Source organism: Crocodylus siamensis, chromosome 4 (genome assembly GCF_052110815.1).
Source record: "Crocodylus siamensis isolate JL-2025a chromosome 4, ASM5211081v1, whole genome shotgun sequence".
Lineage (NCBI taxonomy): Eukaryota > Metazoa > Chordata > Crocodylia > Crocodylidae > Crocodylus > Crocodylus siamensis.
Window position 1 is genome coordinate 68,193,030 of NC_143398.1, and position 23,805 is coordinate 68,216,834.

At 43.3% G+C, this 23,805-nt stretch overlaps 1 protein-coding gene across 1 annotated transcript in view; it reads left to right on the forward strand.

Moving 5' to 3' along the window:
• The window catches only part of MYRFL (myelin regulatory factor like), a 79,308-nt gene extending 66,733 nt beyond the window's left edge, over nucleotides 1–12,575 (forward strand). Inside the window, exons 21-25 of the mRNA XM_090041579.1 lie at nucleotides 208–295; nucleotides 570–644; nucleotides 2,895–3,000; nucleotides 11,341–11,415; nucleotides 11,509–12,575. Coding sequence (XP_089897705.1) covers nucleotides 208–295; nucleotides 570–644; nucleotides 2,895–3,000; nucleotides 11,341–11,415; nucleotides 11,509–11,595 — 431 coding nt within the window. The 3' untranslated portion in view covers nucleotides 11,596–12,575. The remainder of the gene's footprint in view (nucleotides 1–207; nucleotides 296–569; nucleotides 645–2,894; nucleotides 3,001–11,340; nucleotides 11,416–11,508) is intronic.
• The last annotated feature ends 11,230 nt before the right edge of the window (nucleotides 12,576–23,805 follow it).

The following is a 23,805-nucleotide window of genomic DNA, read 5'->3' on the forward strand; positions in this document are numbered from 1 at the left end:
GAGGATTCCATCTCCTGTAATTGCAGAATGAAGGTAAATTTCATCAATAGAAGACTTGTATTGCTGGTGAATTTAGAACACCAGGAATTGCTATATAGGTGATAAGCGTTGGGAACTAGTGCTTTAAGTACAATTTTTTATGGTCTTGCCCAAGGCTCCTGAAATAATAATAATAGTAATAATAATAATAATTCCTACTGTTTTTAGGGATTGATACAACAATCAGTTCTATGCAGATTTTGGAAACGCAGCAAAAAATTGACAGTCGTTATTGTAGTAAAAGACTACAGTGCAGGTGGGTGAAATGTGCATTATACTATATTAATGTAAATCAGATACGAATTGAATAGCAGTAACGTGGCAATGGTGCTTTGTCCTTTCAGATGTTTTGATAAATTTCCATTACGCTTTTCAAAGCTTAGTTTGAATGTTTTAAGGAAGAATTCTTGCATTGTCATCCATTATATGTTCCACTTATAAAATCCATGTGTCATTTCCATATTTATGCAGTCAAACCTTCCTGAAATCCTTTGTGCACTAATGTTGTCACTTTTATTGTCAACATTTAGGTCTGGAAATTACAGCTATGTTATTCCCATTAACAAATATACACCCACTAATGTAAAAATCTCACTGGAAATAAAGTAAGTACAATCAATATACATGTGTCCAAAGAGAAAACATAGTTTATGCTTTATAATGAAATTATTTCTGCCTGATTTTTATTCATTTGCTACTGTTCAAGGGCCAGAGCAAAGTCTCTTTACCACTCCAGTTGTGGACATATATAGTGTGGTGTAACTTCCATTTAACATCAGTTTGCACACTGATGCAAGTTACAAGGGTGTCTGTTGTGGACAGATGACTTCCTCTTCTTGTGTTGTCTGCAGTAGTTATTATAGCACCTTAGCTTTAGATACTTGGCAAGCTGGTAATAGTCTGTTTACACTGAAACAAATGCCTACCCTGGAAATAAACTGACTAGAGCTATGGGCGCATGACCTGTACACTGGTGTTAAATTTACACTGTGAATAGTTGCTTTCAGCTTCCCAAGTAGTGACTTTACCCAGCATAGAATAATGTGTGCCTTCAGTGGCACTTAATTATTCATAAAGCTACTGTAGATATTCATAAAAAGGGTGAATTTCACCCACTCAGGTAGATGTTGAAATCTAATTGTATTATTATTCTCCAATACTAGTATTATCCTCCATACTATATTGGCTGATGGTTTAGCCCTGATTAGGGTTGATTTTGTCTTGAGCATGAAGTTGAACTAAATGACTAAATGAGGTCCCTTACATCCCTACTTTCCTATGCTTGAGATAATTAAACATGCGTAATTGTAGTTGTGCTCCTGTAGTTGATTGGGGCCTTTACTTATATTTTTCTACATTAGAAAAACACAATATGTAAAAAGCAATTCCTTTCCCAGCCTAACTTACTTTGTCAAGTTTTTTGGGAAGGCCTTAGCATCTGTACAGAGCCCATACTGATCTATGCAAATGGCTCATAGGTTCTCTGATAACACACACAATAATAATAACTACAACCAGTAGCAAACTTCTTATTCCAAAAAAGCTTCTTATCTTGGACGTACATCTAGTCCCATTCTGCTCTCCCAAAACTAACATTCTTCTTTGACTTCCTCTTCTCCAGTAGAGGCCAAGGCCATTAATCCAATTGCCTAATGGCAAATGCTCAAGGATTTCTCACCTTGGAATTTCAAGGCAGGACTTTTGAAGTCTGTCATTCTTTAGAGCAAGTCTGGTGTCCTTTTTATATAGTATTGTATTCTTGCTTTAGGATGTGAATGAATGCATCAGAACTCCTGCTGAAGTGGCTCTGCATTAGTTGAAGCAGCTGTAATAAACCTTTAGTTGAAGCGTTACTTTTTATCAAGTAAGGTCAGAGCCCTTGTATGAGGGGCTGAACGCATCTCATACATAGCTTCATAGAACAGGATGTAGAATTTATTGTGAATGCAAAAATCTTTCCAGTTGTTTACATACATTTATTTCCATTAAGCGTCTCTTATTTAAAAAAAAAAGAAAAGAAAAGAAAATCTCTCTACCAAACCAAATATACTTGTATAATTGCATTACAATGTCCAAATGCTATAATTAATACATTGCAAATATATAGAGTGCTTTTTATTTCCACTAAGTAAAATTGAGTTAAGTCAATGTATATACAACTGTTACCCTTTTAGGATATAGTATGTCATGACTATTATTTCCTTTTAGAGTCGCTGTGTTGCCTAATGCTGTACTGAGTATGTTTTCTTAGCTTTGCCAGGCAAGCATCATGTTTCCTCTCAAAATAATAACGAAAAATAATTAAAGACTAAAAAAAAGAAATAACTGTTCATGTATCATGCCTGGGATGTTTTTATTACCTTTCTAACTTGGTGTATATTTCTGTACAGTTGAAGTTGTGATGATTTGTGAAGGTTCCTGTTCTGAGACTTATTTAGGGTTTGTCTTCCCTAAAGTTTTTTTCGGGTTTTTTTCAGAAATAAATTAATAAAAGCCATCTGGAGTTAAGAAATGATAAACTAAATAATGTCATTACCATTACTGTCCTATTAGCTGTACATCATAGCCTTAGATATGATATGATGGGGAAAGTTTGTACCCAGAACTTTATATTTAATTCTGTGGTCAAATAGGCTGAACCAAAACTCCTAGATGCAAACTCCCCACACTTCTTGGAAAAAGGTGTTAATTTTTGTAGAATAGTCCTATCTCCTTTATTTTGGCTACCCTAAAGAATGCACATCACACTTTCCTATTGCATCTTCCTATTCTGTTTTATAGGTTATAGAGGGAGATGGGATTTTAATATTTAACAGCAGTAGATGCATTAATTATTTTTCCTCTGTTTGTTGAAGCACCATGGAGCCATTAATTGTCTTCCAATGCAAAGTCACTATTGGAAATATTTGTGGCCTTCATTCACGACCCCGAAACGAAGGGGAGGCTGTCCTAGAAACACAGGTATTACTTTCTAGTGTTTCATTGCTTCTGCTGGGGTTATATTCCTATGCTGTCATTTAACTGGCTGCTTTTGTTCTGTTTTATATGAGAAGTTGCCAAGTTAAAACTGGGGCAAGTCCAGAAATGTGTGTTCAGTGCCTCCTCAAGCCGGACCATGGGAAGTGTTCAGCACAGAAACAGTTTACAACATATCTTCCCCTCCCCTTCAAAGCTGTGTAGCTTTTGCAACCTCCAATAGATATCCTAGCATATATCTTTAAGACATCACTGATGCTGAAGTTGCAGGGCCTTTTGGTGTTGTAGAGATACATTATGGATGCTTTTAGGAAGTTCCAATATATTTAATAGACAGGGAAATAGAATTTTGAAAAGGCTTCTCATGATTCGTTTGGATGTTGCACCCCAGCACAGAGGGTGGAAATAATCCAGAAGTAGTTATTTGGTGGTTCTCCTGCAGGATGGTATCCTTGGGTGATCAAGGAGAGAGTGTGTGAGGAGCAGAGGTCAGAAGAACCCACACTCAGGAACTCCAGGTCAAGCATGTGGTGAAGAGAATAGCATGTGTCAACTGACAAAGTTCTCTTACCCTAGAATAAACTTGAAAGAAAATAAAGTGAAAAACTAACCCAAGGGTCAGCAAACCACGGGACATGCCAGAGCATGGCACGTGAAGCCATGTTGTTTGGCTTGCCACAGCTGGCCTGGACTATGGGCAGGCCCCTACTGCTGGCCACAGAGCCCAGGCTGCTCTAAACAGGAAGCTGGGAGGCTACAAGTAGCTGCACCGGGATCCACACTGCCCTGGCTTAGCTCGTTGCTGGTGGCAGGTGCACGGGCACTTCAGTTTGGGCAGTGGTGAGGGGGCTGGGGCCGTGCTGCCACAACAAGGTTCAGACCCCTCGGGGTTCCACCTACCATCTGCCGCTGGCAAGCCAACATCTTACAAGTCAAGGTTGAGGGTGTTTTTGGCAAAAACATTGCTGACACCTCAATTAACCTGAGGTTTCATAGATGTAATAGACATTAGGGCTGCAAGGGACCTTGGAAGATCATCGAGTACAGCCCCCCACCCAAAGGGCAGGAAGTCAGCTGGGGACATAGGACTCCAGCAAGATGAACACCTTCAAGAGCAAATTGGATGCTTAATGTAGGTGCTTGAACCACCTCTGATGGCAGGCTGTTGCAGACCTTGGAGGCTTGGACAGTAAAAAACATTCTTCCTTATGTCCAGCCTGAAACGGTCTTGTAGTATTTTATGACCATTCAACCTCATCATCCCTTGGGGTGCTCTGGTGAACGAGCGTTCTCCCAGATCGTGGTGAACACCCCTGATAAACTTATAGGTGGCCATCAGATCACCCCCGAGCCTACGCTTTTCCAGGCTAAAGAGCCCCATGGCTCTCAGCCTGTCGTCGTAAGGTCTGTTTTCCTGACCTCTGATCATGCGCATGGCTCTTCTCTGGACTCTCTCAAGCTTCTCCCCATCCTTTTTGAATTGTGGAGCCCAAAACTGGACTCAGTACTCCAGCTGCGGCCTCACCAAGGCCGAGTACAAGGGGAGAATGTCGTCCCGGGATTTGCTTGAGAAGCATCTATGGATGCAAGCCAGCGTTTTGGACGCTTTACTAGCCGCAGCATCGCCTTGCAGGCTCATGTTCATCTTGTGGTCAATGATGACCCCCAAGTCTCTTTCTTACGTAGCAATAGCCACTGTAGCACTGCCGAGCCTATAAGGCTGCTGCAGGTTTTTCTTCCCAAGGTGGAGAACCTTGCATTTTTCGGTGTTAAACACCATCAGGTTCTCATCCGCCCATTTGCTGAGCCAGTCCAGGTCAGCCTGGATCACTCACCTGTCTTCAGGTATGGATGCCTTGTCCCAAAGTTTGGTGTCATCAGCGAACTTGGCCAGTCCACTTCTGACTCCAATTTCAACATCATTAATCAAGATGTAGAACAATATGGGTCCAAGGACAGAGCCTTGGGGGACTCCACTGGTCACAGGACACCATGATGAATGACTTGTATCAATTACTACCCTCTGGGTCCAACCACGGAGGCCGTTTCCCAGCCAGTGGATCATGGTGGACCCAAGGCCACAATTGGCCAGTTTCTCCAAGAGGTGATAACAGGATACCAGATCGAGGCTTTTTTGAAGTCAAGATATATGACATCAATCTCTTCTCCCTTGTCTAGGTGATAGGTCACCTGGTCATAGAAGGAAATGAGATTGGTCAAGCAAGACCTACCCACAGCAAACCCATGCTGGCTATCCCTTAGGATGTTGGTGTTGGCCAGTCCATTAAGGATGGCCTCTTTAATAAACTTTTCTAAGATCTTCCCTGGGAAAGAAGTCAGGCTGATGGGCCTATAGTTAGCTGGATCCACTTTCCTCCCTTTCTTGAAGATAGGCACCACATTGGCCTTCTTCCAGTCATCAGGTACTACCCCAGATTGCCAGGAGTTTTCAAAGATCCGTGCCAGAGGCTGGACTATGATGCTCCCCAGCTCCTTGAGTACCCTGGGATGTAGATTGTAAGAGCTGGCTGACTTGAAGGTATCCAGCTTCTCAAGGTGTTCCTTCATGAGGTCAGCATTGATGGAGGGCAGGGGGATCTCCCTCACCCAGACCTCCCTGTTCCGTAGCGGGCGTGGGCGTCCCATGGGACTGATGAAAGACCGACGCAAAGTACTTATTTAATAGGTTGTTTTTTTCCTGGTTGTCAGTTGCCCCATCTGGTTCAGCAGGGGTCCAGTGTTGCCCTTGCTTTTCCTCTGGCTCCCCACATATCTGAAAAAGGACTTTTTATTGTCCTTGATGCTCAAAGCTAGTTGGAGTTCAGTTGCAGCCTTGGCTTTCCTGGTTTGCTCCCTGCAGGACCAGCGCAGAATATTCCTTCTTGGAGGTGAATCCCATCCTCCATCCTTTTGTAGGCCTTTCTTTTTAGCCTCAGGAGGTCTGCTAGATCCCTGGAGACCCAAGGGGGCTGCTGTGCCCTCTTGCTGCCTTTCTTCCGAGTTGGAATAGACTTAGCTTGTGCATTGAGGAACGCTTCCTTGAGGAGCAACCACTCATCCTGAACTCCCCTCCCCCTGGGGTCGTGGTCCCTTAGGGCCTCACTGACAAGCCTCCTGGGCTTGTCAAAGACGGCTTTCCTGAAGTCAAGAACTTCAGTGTTGCTGACTGATTTGCCAGCTTTATGGTGGATGGTGAAGGTGATCAGCTCATGGTTGCTGTCACCCAGCTGCCCATCGATCACTAAGTGGCCAATTAGGTCATCCCCAGTAGCCAGTTCCAGGTCGAGCAGCGCTTTCCTTCTCACTGGCCCATAGACTTCTTGAGTCAGGTAGAGGTCATCCACGCACAAGAGGAAGCTTTGCGACCGCTTGGAGTTTGCTGAGTGATCCTCCCACGAGATGTCTGGGTAATTGTAGTCACCCATGACAACCATGGTCCTGGAGCATACGGCCTCAGCCAGTTCCCGGGCAAACTCCTGGTCAAGCCCAGGACTTTGGGTGGGAGGTCTGTAGTAGACTCCCACCGTTGTGTCCCCTGTGCCGTGTTCCCCATGGATTTTAACCCAGAGGGTCTCCAGTTGTCCACCCTGGTCAACAATATCAGCTTGCAGGGATGTGTAGCTTTCCTTAACATGGAGAGCTACACTGCCACCCCTTTTTATCTACATGATCCCTCCTGTACAGGGTATAGCCATGGATGGAGTCCCACCAGGTCTCCATTACCCAATGACATCATAATTATTTGCATTGAGCAGGAGGACGAGCTCCTCCTGCTTATTCCCCAAGCTCCTGGTATTTGTGGACAGGCAGGGAAGTGTCCCCTTGGGGGCTCTTGCCTTGCCCACAGATAGTACCTGGGGTGGGCTCCCTTAAGTGCCTTGGCCTGCTGGCTTTGCAAGGGTTGCTCAATAGGCTAGCAGTGGCAGTAGTCCCCCTGTCTCCCAGCAGGCTTAGTTTAAAGCCCGGTGGAGAAGGTCAGCCAGGCTGAGAAGAGCCTCCTCCCCAGGAGAGAGAGATGGAGGCTGTCTCTTCCCAGCAGCTCGCTGCCTCTCTCAGTAAAGAGCAGGCTGTGGTCATGGAAGACAAAGCCTTCCTGATGACACCAGCGCTGCAGTCTTTGGTTCACTACGTGGATCTTCCTCTCCCTCCTCAGCCCATAGCCCGAGACTGGGAGGATCGACGAGAACACCACCTGTGCCTCCAGGCCCTTTAGCCCTGCTCCCAAATCCCTGTAGCACCTCATGACCCAGCTGGGAGCGCTCCGAGCCATGTCATTGGTGCCCACATGAATAAGGATCATAGAATAGTTGTCTGTAGGCTGGAGGAGCTTAGGGGTCTTCTCTGCAATGTCCCGGATGCAGGCCCCTGGGAAGCAGCAGCCTTCCCGGGCTAAGGGGTCAGGGTGGCAGATTACTCCCTCAGTCCCCCTCAGGATGGAGTCTCCCACAACAAACACCTTACGTTTTGTCTTGGGGAGAGTGGGGGCGGTAGCTGCAGTTGAGCCTGTGTTGCCTGTGGGAGCTGGCAACTCAGCAGGCTCTGCTGGAGCAGCAAGAGGTGTGTACCTGTTGCTAAGCTCTGGCGGGGCAGGGGCTTTGGTGCGGTGGGCCTTAGGGCCCTTTACCACCTTGATCCATGCCCCTGACTGGACAGAGTGGGAGGTCCTGGAGTCCTCCCTTGTCCTGGAGGGAGACCATGGTCTACCCTCTGGGTCCCAGAGGAGAAGGGCCTGGCAGTAGGAGTTAATCTCCTGCTCACAGTCCCTGGTGGAGCACAGTCTCTGGACTGTGGCCTGGAGCTCCTCCAGCTGGTGCACCAGAGACCCTAAAAGGGAGCAGACCCCACAAGGTTAACACACTCAGATTCTAAGGGAAACACTTTGGGCTAAGTTATGATTTATTTTTGGGTGGTTAGTTTGCATTTTGACTGGTGTAACTAACCTGTCACTGTGAGTTAATGTTTTAATACAGGTAGCAAAAATTCTACTTATGATGCTCTATACCACTGGTTCTCGACCTTTTTTTCTACTGGGACCCATTTGCAAAGATCCATAGCCTGTCCTGACCCACATCTCCTGACCCCCTGGTGCCCGACTCCCAGTCCCCTGGCCCCTGTAGCCATGTTGGTGTCCCTCAATCCCAACCCGCAGCCCTGTGCCTCCCTCAGCCCTGCTGGAGGGGCCTCCAAGTGCCCCCATCCCATTCAGGTCAGAGTGCAGTGGCTGCGGTGGCTCCAGCTCATGAGAGCGGCGGTGGAGTGAGTGCAGCCCTGGCACAGGTTGGAGTGGGGAGGAAGAGAGAACTTTGCCTCCCCCTCCCCCCGGCTCTGGGCTGGGGCTGCCACACTGCACCAGGCAAGTCTGGTCATGGCCCCTTCGCATTCCCTGAGCAGCGTCTCCTGGCTGGCCTGCCCCTTTGAGCATGCGCGCTGGCCCCGGTGCTGCCAACCCAACCATGCCGCTCTCCCCCACGCCTGTTCCCCATTGGAAGGGGCAGGCACCTTCCCGTTGCCCCTGTGTCCTGCCGCAGCTCACAACCCTTTGAAATATTGTTGTGGCACTTTTTTGGGTCACGACTCATGGGTTCAGAAAACTGCTCTATACCTCCTCCTATCTGTATGCAGCTTTTTTCAGATCTTCATTTCTTTTCTAACCTCTCTAAATCATAGACTCACAGAATTTATCATGCAGTTTCTATTTTCTGTTTTATGTTGCGTGTGTCCTAGCAATCTTCAGACCCATCACTTGCCCACTGATGAAAGTCCCTTGGTTGTAGATATCAGCAGAATCATAGGAAAATAGGGCTGGAAGGCACAAGCATAATGTGAGAAGAGTGCATCTGAGGCCGTCCTCTCTCATCCTCCCCTCCCCCAGGCAGCACGCAGGAGCAGCAGCAAGCAGCAGTGCAGGTAGTGTGTGCTATACAGTGCTAGGGGTTCTGGTAATTGCAGTTCTCTAGAGCAGTGGTCTCCAAACATTTTTGATCGCGCACCTCTATCAGTAAAAAATTTTTGAGCATGCACCCCCAATATATATGTATATTTATATAAATATAAATAGAAGTTCTAATATTTTCTTCCCGCGCCCAGTAGATCATCTTGCGCACACCCCACTTTGGAGACCACTGCTCTAGAGCAGCTGAGGGGGTTGGGGTGGGACTTTCACCCTCTTTTTTGCCATCAAAGCCCATGTTGGGAGGGCAAAACAATTGCTAATTTCGATGGCAAAACTGGGGTCAGTTCCCTACCCCATTTCCCCCCAGCAGCAGTAAACTCCACTGCTATGCTATACAACTACAATTCCCAGAATGCTTTGTGCCCCATGACACACTGCTTAAGTTGCTGCAATGTGCATCTGGGAAGTGCAAATCGAGCAAGGCATGGGAGAGTGGGATGTACCTTATTCCTCCCTCCTGGCACCACCTCCTTTTACGCGGTGTCTGGGGCCTGGGCCATGCTTGTCCACTCCACATTATACTACAGCTGGAAAGGACCTTGAAGTCATTTTGTCCAATGCCATGCTGTTCCAGCAGGATTGTTTGTGGAGAACGATTTAACCAAATAGGACACAGGGGTGTTTACCACCAAATCACTCTCCTAAACCCTTTCTACACTACTGTTTCTACTGTTGTCCCCATTAGTAGTGAATTATAGCTTTAGAGCAAAACCTTGGCTCCACTGAGAACAGTGGTAGAATTTTGGTTTATTGCAGTGGGGCCAGGATTTCAGAGACCCTGATTGTGTACAGGTAGGAATTATTTTCAGGTAGCTCTCTGGATTGTCTTAATGGGAACAAAAGGTTAGTTCAGCAGTAGCTTTTCCCACCATCCAAGTCCATCAGAGACTTGATCCTGCAAAGTTCTGGGAGTCTTTGAAAACATGGCTTTAATTCCCATTATCTTCAGTGGACCTCACAGAACTGGGTCTTTACATTTTACTGCATCTTCTTGGAAGTGGTTATCCCAGTTTAAAAAAGGGGCAAAACTAAGTATGATAGAGAATCTTCAGACAAATGATATGGTAAACCTATATGAAAGTGTAACTCTCAAGCATGTATTGGCTTATTAGCTAGCTGATGTCTGGCCTGTGCAGCATATATGTGCCCTATATACTTAGTTGTTTTCAAATCGATGACTTACTGCTTTGCTGATTGATTGAAGCCCTATTTTCTCCTCCCTTCACCATCTTCTCAAGATAACTTTCAGCTGTTCCTGACAAAAGTTCACCAGTGCATAGAGTCCAGATCCCAAATCCCTGGAATAGTATCAGACTTGAAGCGTATGCACATCTGCTTACATAAGGGTGATGTTGAAACTTACTCCTAACAACACTGGTCAAACTGGCTTCACATGTCAACCTGAAATTTACATTAAAACACTAAAGCTAACTAGTTTGACAGGCAGGTATAAAACTGCTTCCAGCAACCATAATGGTGAGTCATTCATGGGTAGCATGAGTCAAAATAAAAATGTTTTCCATTCAAGGAGCATTTCTTCCAGGCTGATTTATTGTGAGGGTGGCGAGACTTATTCTCCAGTGGTAGGCAGGCCATCGGTCTCCTGGACCCTGGACTGTTCCTACATAAAACTTATAATATGTATAATGCTTACTGCATTAGGGCAAAAAAAGCCACGTGGGTAGCTCTGACTTCATTAGCAGACATTTATAACATCCTTTAGACTAAATGAAAGGCATCAAGGGAGTATCAAGCTGGATCATTAAAACATTCTCCTGTCTGGAATTAAGGGAAATTTGTCAAATTATCAGCATCTCCTTGAAAATAAGTTTCCAAGCCAAAATGCATTACTTATGCTAGCATATGGTAGGGTATTACATCATTGCTAAAACTGTGTGTGTACATCTCCCTGTAACAATTCTGTCTTATTTCCTTGGAATACATAGGAAACGGCATACACCCAAAGTGCTCCTTGTGCTATTGCTTGTTAATCAGCAGAATCTCACTGTTTACTACGGTCTTACTTTAAACTTTACAGAGTACTTTGGAACAAGTCTAACATCTGAAAGGAATTAGTCCAATGACTATGCTTGGAGCTCAGTTATTCAGTGCTAGCTGACAAGTGCTGGGAGCCAGATGTCTGTCAATTCCGGTTTTTAGTTGATCAGAATAAGCCCCATTCACAAGGCTGAAAGTCAGCACTTTCCTTTTGTCTTTAAAGCATGCTGAATTCTCTTGCTGTAGCTATCAAGTCTTGTTATCACAATTACTCATACTGCTTTTGGCAGTGAAATGCTTTCACAGCCTCTCCTCTCCAATTGCATGTAAAATGAGGTTATCAAATTTATCTCTTTCTATAATTCATCATCTAGGGATGTCAGCATATTTGGATTCTGCCTGTAGCTTCATGGTATGACAGCGCCTACCATTTCCGTGTAGCTGCACCGGTAAGCCTTTTTCAAATGAAAGAGACCAAAAGAAAAATAATGTTTTAACTGAGATTAGTTTCTACATTAATCTCTTTCATTTTTCTCCTACAGGATCTTGCAGACTGCACAACAGATCCTAATTATGCTGGGATGTTTTTTACTGATTACTACTTCTATTTCTATCGACAGTGTAACTAAAGTATTGCCTATCATTCTGTTTGTTGGAAAAAAGCTAATATACTTGGTACTGAAAACAGCTGAAGTATTGTCTTTTGGAGTTTTTTTTGCAAACTTTTCCCAAGTTTTGCAGGGTGTTTCTTTTGTTTCTGTTTAGCTATCCACTTTTAGGGGGAAAAAAAGTACTTGAATGTAATCCAGGCTCAGCATTTCCAATCATTGTTTAAAAGAATACGATTTCTGACAATGAATGAAGCATTTGATGTGTGAACGTTAAATAATTCCATTGATCTTGGTAAAGCCATGAGATAAAGTATATGGAGGGGAAAAAATAAAGCGGAGCTCTGCTGATCCCTGATATGCTTCAGCTTTTAAGACTATCAGATGGTAAACTATCAGTTACAGTTGAGAGACCTGCTTTTGTCCTACAGGCACCTGCCTCCCATTAATGTCTTCCTTTTTCCTTATTGTATATAAACTTTCCCAAAAGAAAAAGCTTTGTTAGGGGGAGGGTTTTACAAATGCAATATTCCATGAATGTAAGCACAAGTTTATAAAAATACCTTCTTAAATACTTTTTTCTCCTAACTCCATACTGCATGTAATTATTTCCTTGGGTCATATGAAAAAACACAAGCACCAACATCACTCTCAGCAACAATGATGTTCCTGTTAGAACAAAATGTGTACCTGTGGTGTGGGTTTTTTACACCATGCCAAAAAATAACCCATTTTTTCTGGTGTTTCTGATATTCTGGTGCTTTAGGTTTGTGTTAGGATGACAGAAGAATGGGAAAATAGAAGAATAATAATGCGATGTTTTTGCATAGTTTTGAAAGATGGATATGTGTAGTGTATAGTATCTACATAGAAATGGTATTGTGTGTTTAGGAAATATCATTTACAGTGAATGTTGTTTGGGTGACTGAATTTCAAACTGCACATTGGTTGCTGACAGAGGAAATATATTTAATGCACAAATACATTATGAATAGTGAATGCTGTCAGTGAATGTGAGTATGTATACACAGGTTTTTTTTCCATATATATGTATATGTGTATATATGTACAGCATAAGGAAAAAATATATAATGACTATATGCTAAAGATTTAGAGATTATTTGTGAAAGTTGCACACAAGAAATCTGAACCATGAATTAACTAAGGCTTTGTTTTTCATTTTGGGAAATTTCCCACTTCTCTATGTTAGTATATAACAGGGTTGATACTTATTTGCATGGTTAATCGTGAGGAGCCAAAGATATGGAAAAATGAAATGTCTTGATTGACTGACCATAAACGTATTTAGTGTCTTAATTATATACTTATTGCATATGGGGAGTAGGGAGAGGTTGGTTGGGTGCCTCAACTATATATTTCTTACCTTACTATATTTGGATGCCTTTCTACTATAGTACTACTAGTTCTACCCTTATTATATTTAGATGTCTTTTAAGGGTGAGTTTGTAAGGCTTGGTTGGAAAATGATTGCACCATCCTTGTAGTGAATTCTCCATATTCTTGCCCTTAACGCAGTGGTTCTCAACCTTTTTTGTACCAGGACCCATTTGCAAAGATTGATGGGTTGTCCTGACCCACACACCCCCTGGCCCTGTTGGTGCCTGACCCACAGTGCCCCATCCCCCTGTCCTGCTGCAGCCTTGGTCCCCAGCCACCTTCCCCCAGTGCTGGTAGGCATCTGTGCCCCCCAGCCCCCCTTCCCAACACACACACATCCCCTTTACACGTGCATACGCACATACCCCCCCCACAACAATCCCCAAGTCCTGGCCCTCCACCCCCTGCTCCCCATACACTTACCTGCATCCAGCCACTGGGGCTGTTCCCATGCCAGCCTGCAAGGGGAAACCCATGCTTTCATGTGTTTTTTCTGGCACTTGCTCATGACCCATTGAAATATTCTTGTGATCCATGGGTTGAGAAATAGGGCTGTGTGAAATTTTTGCGGCCGTTTTGTTTCAGAAGTGTTTTGGGCCGTTTCAGCACCCAAAACACTGAATCCTAATTGAAATGGAAATGGAATTTCAGAGTTTTGGCGCTGGGCTTGCAGGGAAACAAAAACTAAGAAGAGGATGGGGAAGAGTGGGGGAAGGACTGCTCTGATATTGACATCTAGCTCCTGGTTTGATTCCCCAGCTCTCTAATCATTTCCACAGCTCTTCCCAGGGGGGTGCAGGCCCCCGATCTGCATGTGGGGTTTCAGCAGTCTGCCACTGCAGGCTGTGGCCAGCAGCAGCCGCTCGGTGTGGGCCGGGAAAACTGCAGTGCTGCCACTGGCCCCCGTCTGCAGTGGCAGCCTGCTGAAACCTGGCACACAGATCCAGAGGCCTGTGCCCCCTGGGAAGAGCTGGGGGAATAATCAGAGAGCTAGGGAATCAATGGGCTGGGAAATGCAACCGGGAGCTGGGCAATCCCTGCTGTGCAACCTGGCTCCTGCATGGAGGGCAGCAGCCCTTTCCCTTCCCTGGACGAGCCACCCAGGGCCCTGTCCTGCTGCCCACTCTGGCTCTGCAGCCTTGCCTGGCTTTGTAGGGCTGTGGAAAGCTTCCCTTGCAGCCCGTTCAAAACAAATTCAGCCAAAATGAAACAGGACAGTGATCCGAAACACTAAAACGAATCACTGTCCTCCGGAATGGCTGAATCTGAGCCCGAATCCAAACGTAGCTGTTTCACACAGCCCTATTAAGAAACACTGCTTTAACATATTAAACACATGTAATTACAAAAAACAGAGGTTTTTTCATAATTTACAATGTACGTTATATAGAATATATGTCCCATAAGTTCATGGAGATGTAACTGATTCAGCCAAAACGAGAGAGAGTGTGTGTTAAGAAGAAAACCTCCATTCCTTAAGTTCCAAGTCTTTCAACAGTGTTTTAATTTTTTCTGTGTGTGTTTACTAACGTTTTAAAGCTGGTTGTTACAATGGGATCAAGCCAATGGCAAGTTAATAGGACACTGCTAATCACAATGGAATCTTCAATGTTGTATTTGCAAGCAATAATTTATTAATTGCATATTTTTTCTTGGACCCAAAAGAGAAGGAACCCCCTTATCAACACATAGTTTGAATGCAGTTTTGCACACCACATCAGACTCTGTCTCCTAACTTGACAGGGGACTAGGGCCAAAACATATCTGTAGAGTATTCAAAGGGCTTTGTTACACAATAATTTTAGGTACTCCTGGAGCTCTTAATCCCTGGATTTGCCCACATGTTAAAACCTGGAACTAGTTTTAAGCACCCTTTAGGCAGCCTAAAGTTACTGATGCTTCAGGGCAAATTTATCTGGGATGTGTGTTACCAAGCTCCTGTTAAGGCCTTGTTGCATGATATACTTGGCACATGCTAATTTTATTGGTGTTAGAATTAGCACATACTTTGATCAGTTGACCATTAAGGGTTAATATCTCCTGTAATCTGCACTGCTCTGACCTGTCCTTGGAGGCCTGGAGAGCAGGGGCATGGCTACGAGCCAAGCTGACTCTGTGCCTTCTCAGCTTGCATGCTCTCAGGGGCAAGGTAGGTGGCCCAGATTGAGGGCAGCCAGGGGCTGCAGGATCCCATTGGTCCTGCAGCCCCTACTTGCCCTGACTTGGGTCCCTGATGTCCCCCACCACCCAAGCCCACTGGATCTGAGAGGTTAGATGTGAGTGGCAGTACTTTAAGGTTGAATTTTATGGAATTTGTTACTTGATATAGGTGCTTCAATCTTTTAATGCTACTCTACTGTTACACTGTAAGTACTGGGCATACATAATCTCAAAACTCGTATTTTAGGAAGAAAGGACAGTTTCCATTGTGGACTTGCTCCACTGATAGGCATGGCCCCAGATATCTGCACGCTGAAACTATTCTAGTGTCCAGCATGGAGTGGGGAGGGTGAGTTTACTTCACAGGGAAAGGAATCCAAACCAAGGACCACAGGATGGAAAAATATGGCAAAAACAGTGCAATTAGTCCTGTTTGTTAGGCATTTTTTTCTACTATATCTCAAATAGTAATTTATTGAGTCTTTTGTGTTTCCTGTAAAGAAGCTTCCAATTTACAGAGTAAAAGTATTTCAAGAAAATCTCTAAAGCATATCTATACCTAGCAAACCATTCACTTTGTCCTTTCTCCCCTTATTATTCAAATGACCTGAAAATCCATGTTTCACTTAACAGCAGGACTTGGTTTGCTTCAAAATAAATGCAGTCTGAATTAATGCGTCTCAGATTTTCCAGAACAACAGTGCTGTGTCAGACCAGTTAGTTAAGCCATGTTTAATCAGTGGGTCTGATGCATAGGGAACTAACCGAAGACTTTACAATTCTGTTTCTCCACAGACTACCTGTGTAACTACAGGCAAGTCCTTTAGTTTCTCTTGCTCTCAGTTCTCCCATCTGTAACCCATGGATAATAGCACTTCTCTAGCTCACTGAAGTTGTGGTAAAGATAAATACATTTAAGATGGTGAAATGCTTGGGTTTTGTGCCAATGAATGCCATAAAGGTACTTAAAATAGATAGATATGCCACTTTAAATTAAAATAAAGAAGATTTTCAATCTCAATTAGTTGTATGGGAAAGTGAGAATGAGTCTTTCAGCTACTAGTTCATATAGAAATCAGACCCCTTCTATGTATGAATTCAAATATCTAACTTCATAGCCTCAGATTTGAATGCTTTGATTTTAGCATATTAATGCAGGGCTCTAATTGATCTGGGGCCCTGCAGTCTTTTATGTAAATATTTATGTAATTTATGTAAATATGTTGACTTATGCACAGGAAACATTTTAAAGCACAGCAGTGATGTGCTTACTGGATGACCATGTACACATAGTTAAATATTTCAGGTTGTTAAAGGGATGGGCTCCTATACCCCAGCCTGTTTCCTGTATGCACTACAAATCATTACTGTTTATGTGCTTGTTAATTAGTTTCTTCAAACTGAGATTGTTGTGTGTGAATGGACAAAACTATTCAACCTATATTTTTATAAAGAACCCAATTTACTCCCAGATAGCAGCAGTAATGGAATACATTTCAGATGTGTAAAATCAATTGACCAGACCAACAGTGCAGTTTAAGAGGACACAGTGTGAGGCATCCACATGGTATGTAGTTCAATCTCTGTGTTTAGATATTAAACTAAATTTCTGCTGCCACTCAAACTAATCAAAAGGGCATTCCAAAACCCAAGGGAATATAAGAAAGCTTGCATTACCAGAATGTAGCCTGTGAGCAGTCTGTTGGATTACATACAAGACATACCTTGAGTCTTGGTCCTTTTCTCATGAGATTACACTTCTACATGGGCAGACCCAAATCATTGTGTTATAAAATATAACACTATGGCCAGGTACTCTTTTACTGGCATATGTGATTGGAAACTAGTTTATGCCTATAACAGAACAGAAGTTTGGCACGCGAAACTGGTCTATACCTGTAACAGCACAGAAGTTCAGCATTCATAGACTGGTTTAAAAATGGTGGAATCCAGTCTAAGATTTGCTTCTCCCTCCTCCACCACCCCCAATTCCCCGACCAAAGAGTGAATGTATGTTTTGTTTGCTACTGATCAAAACTATACCACTTACAGAAAACTGCGTGGCTTAAATTAATTCTGCGTCAGGCTATTTGAATGTCTGTACATAGCTTAAGTGACCCAAAAGATGGAACCTGTCATAGAAACCAGAAAGTGTCAATATGTCACTGTGTAACTTTTATGACCAGATTGGCAATGAGTTTAAAAAATGTCATCAAGGCTATTCAGTTTGTATGTATGCGTAATGTGGACTCAGTACAAATCCAGATGTATACAATTCACTCCTATAACTTAGTCAAGCTCATGTTTTTACAAAGGTAGTCTAACTCCCACTGTGCCTGCTTCCCCCATACTATGTTTTCCTGATATTAAACTTTTAAAATCAGAGATGGACAACATGAGCTTTTGCAAGCCCAAGCTTGCTTTATCAGATTCTCATTTCATTACACAGCATCTGATGAAGTAAGCTTGGGCTCACAAGCTCATGCTATACACCTCTGATTCAGTTAGGTACTTCTCTACCCTGACTTCAGTCTAACCTGGCTAACTACCTCTTTCTGCTCATTCAACATTTTGCCAAAGTTTCACATAAATAATTTTTCAGCCAAAGACATCTCTCTGATATAATAGTGGTCCTAACCCAATTTTAACCTTGATTGCTGTAGCACTAAAACTTGCTGGGTAATCAGTACAGGCAAGTCGGTGCGGTAGGGGACCAGAAGCCTGTTGTTATTGTTTGGCCTTAATTCAACAGCTCTCCACAGCCAAGATCTGCTGGAGAGGAGCAGCAGTGAACTAGCATCTTTCCTTGGCTCTCTGAGAAGAGGCTTTCATTTGGCTCCTGCTAATCCAGACTGAGGTCTGAAATGCACCTCTCTTGTTTTTGGGTTACTTTCAGTATTACATGGCCACACCTGCCTCCTTCCCCTCCTCTTGGAGACTTAATTAACTATATTTCTGCTCTCCTAACGTGCTTTCCCAGTCTTCCTGAATCCTACATTATTCCTTCCAAAGAAAGGAATTGTTCCAGTATGTTTAAATGGTGAAATCTGATAGTTCATCTTTTTTGTCACTGGAATAAGGAAGCTGCCTTTTATGACTTAAAGCAACATTCATTTGATAAGGGGGCACATCCTTTCAAATTGAGATTAAATGTGTTGCACCAGTGTGTGTGTACAAGCATAGGATTTGTAAATTCAAGTTTTATTGTTAATTTAATTTATAGGAGCATTCTGTGGAGTAAGTGGCAATGCAGTTTTCATTCAGTCTTAATATTACACTTTCCCCTTCATAAACATAATCTAAACTATCAACCAGCTGGCTGGGTTGATTTTAAAATCCTCTTTCTGCTTTTTATTAATCTTCATGGTTCTGTCTTAGAGTTATGAAATGATCATGGTCTTTCAGAAAAGAAATCTGTTGGAGAAAAATGCAATACTTAATTAAGACTTCTGCCTAAAGCATATTGCTGATTCCTAAAATCAGTTGCTTCCTGAGTACTCAGTTGTATCCGCAAAACATTTTGTATGTCTGGAATGAGGCCCTTTTCAGATTGGGTTACACAGAAATGACTTATGTGCTTTCCTGATATATTGGTTGGGGTTGTTCCATTTTCTCTGGCGGAATCATAGATTAAGGAGCTAGGCAAGAATCTCATTTTCTGGACTACAGGCCAAATCCTGCCATTGTTAGGAATATAGTTATGCAGGCCCTTCGTTTTGCCTCCCATCAGCTTAAACTCATTTGCAATGTCAGCATGGAAAGGCCTTAATATTGGGAGAGGGGAGGATACAGAACCAGGTGCCCAAAGTCCCCAAGGAACTGATGTTTGGGAGCAGCAGTTAATTTTCTAGCATATTAGCAAAAAAAGCATTCTAAACAGAACTGCGCTTTAACACCATGAGTTGTTCAAGGGCTAAGGAATGAATTTCCTCTACCAAACTCTGCAAAAGCTCCTGGCCCAAAGCCAGTTTTACCGGCAGGGTGAAATCTATCTTAAATGAATGATGTTCCAGGACATCCTTCTACGTGTTGTCTTTTTAGAAAGTCTAAAAATGGATCTAAAGTCTAAATCATTATGAATGGATTTTGTAACTAATTTGATGAAATGGCAGGGAATCATTTGAGCATGTGTTTTTCAATTATATCTTGTTAACAAAATGAATCAGTACCTATCTTTTCCTGTTTTATCATCAAGGGTAAAAAAGGCCTCAACCTTTTTCTTCATGCTTATTTTAGAGTCTTGTGGATCTCTCTTTTTGGTGGGGGGAGGGGATATTAAGGGGATTTTTAATATGGATATATTTTGCAAGTACATGGCACCCACAATTTTGCTTACCCAAATGATATTCCTGTGGTTTTCAATGGAAGCGTTACCATGGGCATAGGCAGATGATAAGACTTACATTGGTGTAACTGGCATTACACTGAAATAAAAAAGTAGCGGAACAGTGACACAAGTCCCTATAATGGGGTAAGTGCACCTAAACCAATGGAGGATTACCTCTGAAAGAATCAGTGTGATTTCCAGCAATTTGGATTTAATCTCACTCTGTCCATTCCAGGTGGGCTGTTCATTTGCTAAAAGCAAATAAGCTATTACCTGGTCCTCAGACAGCTGATGAAGCTACCTAACGCTGGCAGATCCTTGTATAATTTATAACATAAGGTACACTGGGACCTAGGTTCAGCTGTCCATACCCTTAGTTTGTGTAACTATATGACAAGTTTTATCCTCATTGCCCTCCTCCTCTCCTGTTTGTCACACTTAAACGATCATCAAAGTAATTTGAGAACATTCAGGAATGGGGGGGGGGGTGTATGTGAGAGAGGGAGAGAGAGATTGATTGATTACTGGGGCCCTTAAGTTGCTGCCACAGAATAAGAGCTAATGTTGGAAGTTGGTCAATGGGAAGCAGATCTGACTCTTCCATAGGTTCTTTTTCCTCTCCATTACATTGAGCTGAAGTATCTATTTCCTCTTTTGCATTGACTAAATCAAATTGCTTTTCTAATTCTGGATCCTTGAAGACTTTTTGAGAGGCCAAAAGTAACTCTGAGGTTTGTTGGGTGGAGTTGGATAGAGAATCCTAGATCTTACTAATTTTTTTAAGTTTTCTCCCTTTGCAAGAAAATGCTTAGTTTTAGGTGTCTTTGACCAAGTTTATTACCTCGCACTGTTCAGCCTCTCTGAGGGTGAGTAATGGTAGGACTTGTGTGCTGTTGGTATATATAGCTTAGACTACTTGAAGTGTCTTCTGGTATTGGAAACAAGGGATGCAGCTTGGCTTCCCACAATATATTGGAAAACATGGTTTTCAGTAAAGCCAACTCTTTCATCACTGGAACTGGAATGGCTTGTCCAATTCAAGGCTTGGCAATTTGGGAATAAAAATTTCTGTAATGGAACTATACTTTTCTGCTTCTTTCAGACCTGGTGGGCAGATTGCAGTATAGTCTATTCTCTGGCTTTCACTCTCATGTTTTAGAACTGGGATGCTCAACCCTCCACCTGCAGGCCAGATTTGGCCCACAGAGCCATGACAACCAGCCCACAGGGCTCCCCACAGGTAAGGAAATATAGTGACAGGGGAGCAGTGGCAATCAATACTGCCAACTTCCCAAGCTCCGTGCAGTTGCATGTGGACCAGGTCATGCCACCTCTCCTCCATGTTGCTGGTTGGGGCCAGGCTGTGACTGACCGCACCCCCTGTGCAGCCAGGTCAGGGCCAGGCTGCCCCACCACATCCTCCTTAGAGCTAGATCCAGCCTGCAGGTGGACTGAGCGCTGCCCCTCCTGCCCACAGGGTCCAAAAGGTTGAGCACCGCTGTTCTACAATGAACTGGCTTCACTATACTTTCATCATCTATATTATAGTCTAAACTCTCCCCACCCCCTTTTCTTTTTCCCAATTCTAAGTTTTCTTGGGGTTATTTTGTTTTTGGTGTTTTTCCAGTATTTGAGGTATCCATAATAATTTTGAAAGATCTAATTTCTTTAGGCACAAAAGCCTGCATGAACTGAGTTGCTGTGGCAACCACTTCATTGCTGTCAGGATGCTGGTGAGTGTCATTTGTTTAGATCCTGCAGGAGCACAAAACCGCTTTCACTCTTAAGAGTTTCTAGATGCAAAATTCATGTTTTTTTGTTGTTGCTCAGGTTGTCAGAAGTGTGGACCTGTTGGACTGTACATTTACAGATTCACATAGTACTTTGTTCCTGTGGTCCATTCCCTGTTCCTATTTGGCTTCTCTCTAGTACATCCAGAATAAATCCAAGGAAATAAATCCAGGTTCATCCAAGGAAAATCATCTTCTGCCTTATGGCTCTTCAGTAAGACTTCAGTATGTGCTCATACTGGTTTGAATTTTTCATCCAGATCCTGATTTCCCACCAAACCACACTCAAGACTCTTATCTGTCCTTATTGCCCAAATGGCAGAGCTTTGATCCTGCCCATATTTCTGGTCTTTTCTCATGGCCACCTTTAGTTCACTTTTGTGTTTCTACCTTTGCTTTCATGTTGTGCCAGCTCCCCTTCTCCAAATTCTCCTCCAAACACACTGCTTCCCTGAGGCCCACATGCACTAACTCCCATCAATGTTCTGTCATCAAGTGCTATGCCAATAAACATGGTACTTCCTGTGGGTCCCCACATATAAATGGGCACCTGATTTTTAATTTGCCTTTGGGCTTTATTCATAGTTCTATCTGTAAGGAGAGGGCCTCTGTTCTTATGTAAAAACTGCTGACTTCAACCGAGGCTCCATGTAGGGTTCTTTCCTCAGGTGTAGACAGACTTAACTTTCAACTGCTTTAAAACAGGGAGGGAGAATTGTTGGGCATTAGCCTTCACCATGTAAGGTCCTTGGTGCCCAGTACATTTATGGTGTGATTTATGACATGCTGGATTCCCAGGAACATGGCTTTGAACTTGCCAAGTAGGGGAGACCCATTGATTCCCACTATCTGGTACTCGCAGGGTCCTGTTCTGGGCAGCTCCATGCCAGGGTTTACCATGTGCGGCTTTCCACTTGCTGGTGAAGGAGAGCCCAGAATCTTCATCCTGGGCTCCATGTACACTGGCAAGTTGAATAGATACAACTGGGATCTGATACCTGATCCCCAAAATCATTCATCATGCTATGAATGTGTGGCATGGCAGGATGAGTGATTTGTTGGGATGGGGATCAGATCTTATGTCTCTATTAAATTAACATCTGCCAAGGGCCTAATTCCCATTGCTGTGTGCTCAGTAGCCATAGAAGTTAGTTACATTGGGATAACTTAACTGTGGATGGCTACAGGAGCATGCAGATGTAACATTAATGTTGTAACAGCCTATATCAGCATAATTTAATACTGCTGTAATTGTTATATCTGTCTATACCTGTGGATGCAGTTGCAAGATACGGGCCTGTGGCTATATGTACTGTGGGCCGGTGTCTGCTGTTACACAGCATCAAGTACCTTCCCAGCCTCATCAAACTGTAAGTGTAAGTGCAGCAAGGCAGGCGAAGGAGAAAGACTCTGAACTAATTCTGAATGTGGGAGTGCTTTGGGTATACGTGTGCAGGGAAGCTGCTCCAATACAATGTAATTACAGCATGTCAGAACAGCATCAATTAAGTCTGCTGGAGCATGCTAATTAGCACACCTCCAGCAGCCTCTGCATCTTGTATATCAGTGTCCCCATGCTTCAAAATGACAGCAGTCCAACAAGCTTTAGTTAAAGCGCCCCTGCCACCATTTTGAAGCGTGGGGATGGTGATACATGAGACTGCAGGTGCTTTAATTAGAGCAGGTCTTGGAGCTGCTCTAATTAGTGCATCCCCACTCCTGGAGCCTGAGTCAAAACTCCCTTTAGTATCATTTTAATATATCTGTCTTTTGAATCTATGAAAAATTAGTTGAGAGCACTCCAACATTACAGTGACCCTGAAGATGTCCTTTGAAGTGCTTAAGTACAGTGGTTCTCCTGCTTCTAAGAGTCGCACCTTTTTTGTCTTAACTCTTTGAATAGTTGTGATAACAGTGTTCTACAGTTCAAAACAGAGACTTTGCTTCTAGCTGTACAAAGAGTGACTGTTTTTCCTGGCCTAGTAAAATGCATATATGGGATTGTTTCATTTAACAGATTTAGCAAACAAGCATTTCCGAGTCAACTGTATCAAAGTAGGTGGCTGAGATGAGGCCCGCATGCTTAGCACGCTGTTTGCTTTCTCTTCTGTCTGCTCTCTGAAAAAAAAGAACATTATGAAGGCTGAAGCTGAAAGCATCATTAAATGTTAATCTGCTGGGGCTTCTGTAGTGCTACCGAGGTCAGTTTCTTGTTTCTGAATATAGTGACAGATGGAGTATCCTCTGTGAAATAATGCAGCTTTGCCAAAAGCCATCAGCACATGAGCTGTTTGTCATCTTGCACATGCTCTAACCATGTGCCCTATTAACAATGAATGTGAGCTGTGTTTATAGATGGAAACACTCAGAATGCAGATTGGGGGGATTTGAATTTTTGTGGAGGGTTGGATACATAGAAACACTCAGGTATGGAGGTGATGTGTAGACAACAAATTAGGGAAGATGATCTTTAAGATTAGTCAGTTATGAGATTTCTGCCTCTGCGAGCCTCAACCTGCAGGCATTCAAATGTATTTTTGAAAATTGTTTTTTCCT